Here is a 7,972-nt window from a genome sequence, read left to right as displayed (position 1 = left end):
TACTTGATGCAGAAGTATGATTATAGACCAATTCAAAGTGCACAGCAGGAAATGTACTTCGACTAATACCTGGTTTCGTCCGAAAATCTTATCTCTTGTCATCATGTTAGTTTGTCACTCAAGCTTTATGCAAACATGGTCTGCTCGTAAGTGTTGGCGAGCCAGCTCAACCTCTGTAGAAACTGGCTCTGCCTGCTGCTCAAGTCGCTCACACACACACACACACACACACACACACACACACACACACACACACACACACACACACACACACACACACACACACACACACACACACACACACACACACACACACACACACACACACACACACACACACACACACACACACACACACATTTCAGACTTGTTTCCCACCCAAACAGGTTAAATTACATAGAATTATACATCTGACAAAAAATGTCTACATTACACAGAAGAGTTTTTTTTCTTTTTTTTGCAGTCAGTCATTTCCAAGGAAAAAAAGTTCTCAAAACAAAAGGTTAATATTTCACCACAACCAGGATGTCATTTTCAGAAGTACTTCCTCACAAAACACTCTGTTTAAGTTCATTGAAACACAAAAGATGCTGCTATTCTCTGTACTTATCTTGCCAAAATATTTATAATGAATAGACAGACAGGGCTTTACATTACGACCATAGTCGAGATTTCAGAAGTGCTGAGGTCATACATTTAAGCAAACTTTACCCAGAACTAAAATTCAGTTAATCACAAACAGTTGCAAATACACTAAATCAATAGTGTAATTATTAAACCTGACCGATCAGCTCAAGTTTCCAATACTCATAGTTTCTGTTTTGACCCAAACAGTCCAACATGGCATTTTTTGCAACCCTTTGCACACAGTCCTCAACTAAAGGCACAGAAATCTGACATCAAGTCACTCTTTTGTCCTTTCAAAACATTTCTATTCAAAATGTCACATGTGCCACAGGAAAAAGCTCTTATTTCCCTTTATATCAACTCATCAATCAGAATGTACCAAAGGTAAATGGAATATTTTTCCTTTATTTTAAACTGTTATAACTTCATTTTGAGAAGCTGTTTTATAACCCCTAGTTGCTCAAAACATTGGCTTCAAATGTGCATGAATATTACTCCAGAGTTCGTTGATTATGTTTTTCTTTAATTCATTGTTCAGGGTCCCACAGACTGCCCTGCATGTGTAAGAAATAAAAACAAATTCAAGAATGACATTTTCCTTTAAATATGCTGTATGTATATTGTTTTAAGAGTAGCCATTCAACTGTACTGTATACATCCATGTTTTACAGCTTGGGTCTCAAAGGAAAGTCATAGAGTAGGCTATAAAACAAAGTGGAGTATGTTTTTTTGAGCTGTTAAAGTGGGTAGAATAATTAGTACAAAGAAAAGCTACATGCACATTTGATTTGATATGCTTTGAACCGGACTGCCCTCTTCTGGTGGAAGCTTGTCACAGATATTCTCTTTTCAGTCACTTGTAAACATAAATGTATTATATGAGATATAAATATGTTAATATGAAATCCATCAGTAACACTGAGTTGAGACAGGTCATACAGAAAAAATGGTTTATTTGTAATACAGCAGGACTTTTCTTCTTGTCTTACATCACATACACATGTCTCCTTGCACTCAGCATTGAAACATGTTATTTAGCGTTTTTAAATCTACTTGTGTAACTATAACGGTACAGAATGAATCATCATAATGTTTTTGTTTTGCACTGATTATCATTGTTTCACAGACACATAAAAGTTTCTTTACACCCCAAAGAAAACCAAATAAATCTACCACTGATTAAGAATGACGTAAATGAACAAAACAAAAGCAGAAAACCTTTGCTAATAATTTTAAATTATGATATAAAACCCACCTTATGAGGGCATAAAGAAATACATCTGTAAATTAGTCTTTATAGATTAGTAAATGTGACTCCAAATCAGAACCGAGCAAGCTGAAAGGAAATCAAACAGAAGTCAACACTTGATACAAGACCACAAAACCCAAATTATTAAACTCATGATTTAAAACAGATGCAAAATATGCACAATGTTGGGGTGGATTTACAGTATGTTGTACTGTCACTGGTATACGCGTAGTAGTACCCATGTATGGCACACGAGAAGTTATTTTACTGACATAAGTCTGTCGGTTCTGCTGGTTTCAGTTGTGACACACGTCGCTCATGTGTTTATCTGCTTACCCTGCTTTCTTTCACATAATAATCACTAAACAAAAGCAATATGAATGTCAAATAAATATAACAGCCATTTAAAGATTCATCAACAATATTCACATTCAGTAACACCGAGTTATTACCCCCCGATATGCAAGTCCAAGACCAAAACACAGAGAGCAACCTGATGCAGATTGAGTACTCATCCCACGGGCAGACAAGCAGAAGCTGAGCAGGTCATGTGTGTTGAGTGTTGTGTTTTGCTTTCACATTAAAAGAGCTTAAAGCTGACTATACTGTATTTAGCGCATGTTGATACTAAATGCAGATATTGGTTTATTGTAAGTAGGAGCATCCTACTGCAAACAGCATCAGAACACAATGAGAGCAGTTCGAAACATCTACAAGCAGCATCGACGTGCAGGCAGCTCCCAGGATGGAAACGTTTGCAACAATGTCAGCAAGATGTACCAGTACGCATGCAGGCGGTTGAGAATGTCTTGTGCGCTTTAAAAATATTTAAAATGGCGGCTTTGACGCTTAAGAAACATGGGGAGTATGATCACGCCACATATATTGAAACATTTCCCAAATGAAGCAGTAAGAGGATACCGGACAGGGGAAACTCCTCTCCTGGTGTCTTTGTTCTACACTAATACTGACCACTAAAACCAACACATACAGAATGTCTGCACACTCACACACATTTTCACACTTTATCTGAGAAACAAATTGCCTCAGCATTGCTCACAAATTGAAATGTAAAACCAAGGTGACATGAATCAGCTGTTATTGTTCCCAAACATGGCTCTGTTAGAAAAACAAAAGAAATAGGAAGTGCAACTGACAGAGAACAGTGCTTTGGGTGGACAGCTGACAGATGAAACCAAAATACATCAACAAGAAGTCATGTTTGACTCATTGCTGACTCAGTGGAGTATCACATGACTTGGTACAGCACCTAGAGACAAAAATACAGTACACTGCACCGAAGGACAAGAGGTGGACACAGGAAAAGCAATTGTGTGCGGTGATTGCTTGTGATTAATGTGCATTTATGTATGTGTGCCATTATATGAAGTACATGAGAATCTGTTTCTAATAAGTGCTGTTAACTACTTAGAGTCAAACAGACTGCAAATGAAAACCTAAAATATCCCTAAAACCCTGAATCTTGCTTTTCACCTATTGATCAAATCTCCTGTACCTAACCTAAGCCCCCGTTCCAGAAACAAATGGGAAGTTGGACGGCTGCTTGTTCCTGTTTATTTCTTATTTCTTGTTCTTGAGTTGATTGGCCAGCCAATCAAGACCCTCGTAGAGGCCATCGCCGCTGGTGGCGCAGGTGGCCTGGATGTACCAGTTACGGTGACGCAGGGAGTGTAAGCCCAACTTGTCTGTGATCTCAGCGGCATTCATGGCGTTCGGTAAGTCCTGTGTAGGGAGGGGAGGGTGTGAGAAATCAAGGATCAGTGATCAGGATTTTGTGTGACAAGCAAGCAAATATCTTCCATTTTAGTTTGGATTAAAATTGCATGTATCTGCAGAAGTGTGTGTAGTAATTCTGGTCAAAAGGAAATCAAATTCTGATCCTATTGACTGATATTGCAACGTGATATATTGATATAAAGGATAGAATCTCACAAACTAAACTATGTCTGTATATTCTTTTTCCATACAAAGACTTTCAGACGGTTGTAAGTCACAGTAGGTTTTCATCATTCACCAAAGGTATTTTAGAATCAGTTAGTTAGTAGGTTTACACATACGTGGGATTTGCTTATTATCATCTTTTAATTTAGACAATAATGATTATATTAGAGTTTTACTTCAAAGATACTAAAAGTGTGTTGATATGGACTGATCTTCCATTACAACCCTTTTTGTGTCAATTTATATGCAATATGTACAATAAGTGTGTATATATGCCGAACAGTTCATGGTTTCTTGCCTGTTTGTTGGCAAACACAAGGAGGACTGCATCCCTCAGTTCGTCTTCAGCCAGCATCCTCATCAGTTCCTCTCGTGCTTCGTTAACACGCTCTCTGTCGTTACTGTCCACCACGAAGATTAGACCTGAAACAGCGAAACAAAATACGTCATCCCATTTTTCTCTGAAGAAGAAGAAGAGGAAAGTAGCTGGTGTTACCCTTTGATTAGTGCTTCTCACCCTGTGTGTTCTGAAAGTAGTGTCTCCACAGGGGGCGGATCTTGTCCTGCCCACCCACATCCCACACAGTGAAGCTGATGTTCTTGTATTCCACTGTCTCCACGTTAAACCCTGGAATTAAGAGCGGGGTCATACAACATTTAAAACAAACATAGCAGTCCACTCATTAATGCATATAACAATCATTTACAACACATATTATGTTTGACTGTGCACCTACCAATGGTTGGGATGGTGGTGACTATTTCCCCCAGTTTGAGTTTGTAGAGGATTGTTGTTTTTCCTGCAGCATCCAGGCCCACCATCAAGATCCTCATCTCCTTCTTCCCTATGAGGCTTTTCAGCAAATTCCCAAAAATGTTCCCCATGATTCAGATGAGGTTCTGAAACTTCAGTGTGTGGCTACAACCTTGATCACAGATGACTTCCCGCAAATGTTTACTGGTCCAGCAAGGATTGATTATAAAGGGGGGGCTGAAAAGAAACAGAAAAAACACACATTATTACTTTTATGAGTTATGCTATATTGCAAGACCAAATCAAATGAATGTCTCTCAAAAACAAGTTGGAATTAAGGGGTGGTTATTAATAAGCTACATGCTGTTTAAGGCCTTTGTTAAATTGCGAAGAAGGTAACACTGCAGCTCTTTTAATTCTCTGAACACGGTACTACCAAGACAGAAACTCTCACTTTTTTCAAGTAAATGCCCTCGCTGTGGGACAAATAAAGGATCTCTGATTTCTCCATGCAACACCCTAAGACAGGTGCAAGCTATGCTAATTGCCTTCAGTCATCATCACAGAGGGTGAAGGGCATGCATGTCAGTGCCATGACTCCAGGCTGCAGCACAATCTGTTCAGACCCTTCCGTTGTTTTCTTTCTCCTTCAAATGTTATTTTGCAACAATGCCAAGCCCTCAGAGCACATTCAACATGTCCTACATTACCAGGCCTGGCTTGGACACATTCAGTTGATCACCAACAACAAAGCCAACTGGACTAAAACACGGACAGTACAACACATTTTCACAAGTCTGCAGTTGTGTCGAACACTCAGATCAGCAGAGTTTAGGAGTAAAATGCTTTTATAAATAGGGCTCTGTGATGTGTAGAAAATCAAATATAATGATCACAAATGTAATGCCTTAATATTGATTTTGTTGGATTGACTTTTGCTGCTTTCACAAAACATTTACACAATAACATCTTTGATAAATAATCATCGGAGATATTGAAATAAGGACCGAGAAGGTAAACAAAAAAAACCCACAACACCTAAAACAGTCTGGTCATTTCCCCTTTACGTGCAACATTCATGACGACTCTTATAGATATGCAAAAGATATGCAATATCTAGTTGCATATAACCATATCCTCATACGATATAATATACTGCGAAAGCCTCATTCTATAGTCCAAAATCATTCTCTTAAGAGTAGATCTGCACACAATAATTAAATCCAAAAAGTCCTCTTACTAGCTATTGGCCTGATTATCAGATTGATTTTATTTTAATATATTCCTTTATATATCTTGTAGTTTACATCTTTATGTTGTCTAAATATAAATACATATATTTTCGGACATTGTATGGGCTACCATAGCTTAGGGCTATGAGAAAACTGATTTTGCAAATGCTCTAAATTTAAAAGTATGTGTTGTAGCTATATTTCAATGTGGATCTTTATCATGATGTGTTCCCATTTCATGATGTGTTCATCCTACAACACCAGTTAAGAATTCAGATGAATAACAGACTTATATTGAGTTATTACATACAAGATAAAATAAAAATAAATAAAGTCTCCAGAAGAAATGAGACAGCTTCAGCCCTGTCCATGGTGCTGAAGAGGATCACCACACCTGTCACTGCCTGTCCTCTCACATGTGCATTCACAGTTATGAGTGTGAGTTTTTAGAATTGTGATTGATTTGGGAGCACGACATGCCGGCCTGATCATGTCCATCATAGCCATCAGGTTAAGGCAGCCGGGGATGCTACACGGTAACGTTATGGCTATCCAGCCGTCCAACTCACTGCTTCAGCTAACGAATATCCACACTTAATCTCAGCTACCAAGCTTGACGATTCCCTTATTATCTATAATAATGTAACTCATAAACCAGTCTAGTTTAGCTTTAATCGCTTAATCGATGCGCTAGCTAACAACCCAATCCACCCCATTCATCCATCCGCTTATATCAGCTCCTCAGCGGGCATCCTGCTGCCAGCGAGCCGCCCACTGCAGCTTTAGAGCGGACAACACTGAGGCTGAAATACCGCCTGGTCAACTATTAAACACAACGTTATTTAATCACCTGATGGTATCTCTGTTTGTGTTATGTGGGTGCATGGTGGTGCCAGTATCCTTACATACCTTAGCCGAGTTTTCTTCTGCTCACGGTATTTTCCGGGAGACGAACTCAGCAGTGAACGAGATCTCGCGAGAATTGAGGTCCAAGCCAAACCTTAATTGTGTTTACTGTAGAGGTGGGAAGTACATATTAAGTACTGTATTAATGTACCATTTTGTGATACTTGTACTTTACCTGAGTACTTCCATTTCATGCTACTTTGTACTTCTACTCCACTACAATTCAAGGGTAAATGGTGTACTTTTACTAAACTACATATATTGTATACCTTTAGTTACTTTACAGATTTGGATTAATGATGTGAAAAATAATCAACACTTAAATAACACTTTAGTTACACCTGGAGTAAATTCACAAGCTACCCTGCAGCATACACCGTCATTAAAGCTGACCCTTTAACAGCTTTGACAAACACTTTAATGCATCAATATTTATGATCAAAATATATATCATGTATTAATCTGAAATGTAGAAATGGGTCATTTTGCCACTTTAAGTATATTTTAAGCTAATACTTTTGTACTTTTACTCGAGTAACATTTTGATTGCCGGACTTGTAACAGAGCATTCCTCAACTCTGGTACCTCTATGTTTACTACAAAATCAGTACTTTTCACACCTCTGCTCTAAGGGACATTTAGCAACCAAGAGAAGGGTCAAACTTAGTAAATATGTATAAAACAAATTCAAAAAGACTCAGTTCAACTGCAGAAACAAAACTTCTAAGATACTTAACAGCAATAAATATAGACACAGAATAACATGATAACATAAGCTAAAGTACATACAGTTGTTAAACAGTGTTACCTTATATGGCACATTTGGATTCTGGAGAAAGAATCCACACACTGTTCATCATTGGACACAAACCTGCTGTAGAGAAAGCATCAGAAAGCCTACAGAAAGAAAAAGTTCAAATTATGAACACTAACCTGTCTTCTAGAAAACACCTCATTGCTGAGATGGAGCTTGTCCATACTTTAACTAAACTGACCTCGGAAGAGAGAAAGTTGGAGGTCAGAAGACAAATGTATGTCCAGCTCAAAGCAGTGGAGATGGAGCGCAGACAAACAGCTGCTCTGGAGACCCTGGCAAAAGGCCAGAGGGACGGAGAAGAGGCTCAAAAAGTGACAGAAAGTCTCAAGAAAGTAAACATGGAGAAAGACATGAGGAGTCAGGAGGCCCCAGAGAAGAGACTACAGAACCAGTTGAAGCAAGAGAGGCGTCAGTGGCAACAGGTG

The 7,972-nt window shown here is 38.6% G+C and overlaps 1 protein-coding gene across 3 annotated transcripts; it reads right to left on the bottom strand.

The window, feature by feature from the left end:
• Positions 1 to 1,562: 1,562 nt before the first annotated feature.
• arf3b (ADP-ribosylation factor 3b) lies at positions 1,563 to 7,925 on the bottom strand. Of its 3 annotated transcripts, none has more exons than XM_063911759.1 (6): positions 7,664 to 7,925; positions 6,734 to 6,838; positions 4,576 to 4,829; positions 4,356 to 4,466; positions 4,137 to 4,261; positions 1,563 to 3,619 (listed from the first exon to the last, which is right to left on the bottom strand). In XM_063911759.1, exons 3-6 carry the CDS (start codon positions 4,721 to 4,723, stop codon positions 3,458 to 3,460), a joined length of 546 nt encoding a protein of 181 aa, XP_063767829.1. In that variant the 5' UTR covers positions 4,724 to 4,829; positions 6,734 to 6,838; positions 7,664 to 7,925; the 3' UTR covers positions 1,563 to 3,457. The 3 variants fall into 3 exon arrangements, with proteins under 3 accessions (XP_063767829.1, XP_063767828.1, XP_063767830.1); XM_063911758.1 differs by lacking the exon at positions 7,664 to 7,925 and adding an exon at positions 7,539 to 7,613; XM_063911760.1 differs by lacking the exon at positions 7,664 to 7,925 and having other exon boundaries at positions 6,734 to 7,050.
• Positions 7,926 to 7,972: the final 47 nt, after the last annotated feature.

The sequence above is a fragment of the Eleginops maclovinus genome, chromosome 20, assembly GCF_036324505.1.
Source record: "Eleginops maclovinus isolate JMC-PN-2008 ecotype Puerto Natales chromosome 20, JC_Emac_rtc_rv5, whole genome shotgun sequence".
Classification (NCBI taxonomy): Eukaryota; Metazoa; Chordata; class Actinopteri; order Perciformes; family Eleginopidae; genus Eleginops; species Eleginops maclovinus.
The sequence above is the reverse complement of the archived record's forward strand: the minus strand, read 5'-3'. Positions and strand labels throughout refer to the sequence as shown.

Bases quoted from the DNA above. Each gene is read 5' to 3' on its own strand.
- arf3b (XM_063911759.1), bottom strand. From the start codon at position 4,723: ATGGGGAACATTTTTGGGAATTTGCTGAAAAGCCTCATAGGGAAGAAG. The intron at 4,467-4,575 runs GTAGGTGCACAG...TCTTAATTCCAG, and splicing joins CACCACCATCCCAACCATTG to GGTTTAACGTGGAGACAGTG. The intron at 4,262-4,355 runs GTGAGAAGCACT...TCGCTGTTTCAG, and splicing joins CTACTTTCAGAACACACAGG to GTCTAATCTTCGTGGTGGAC.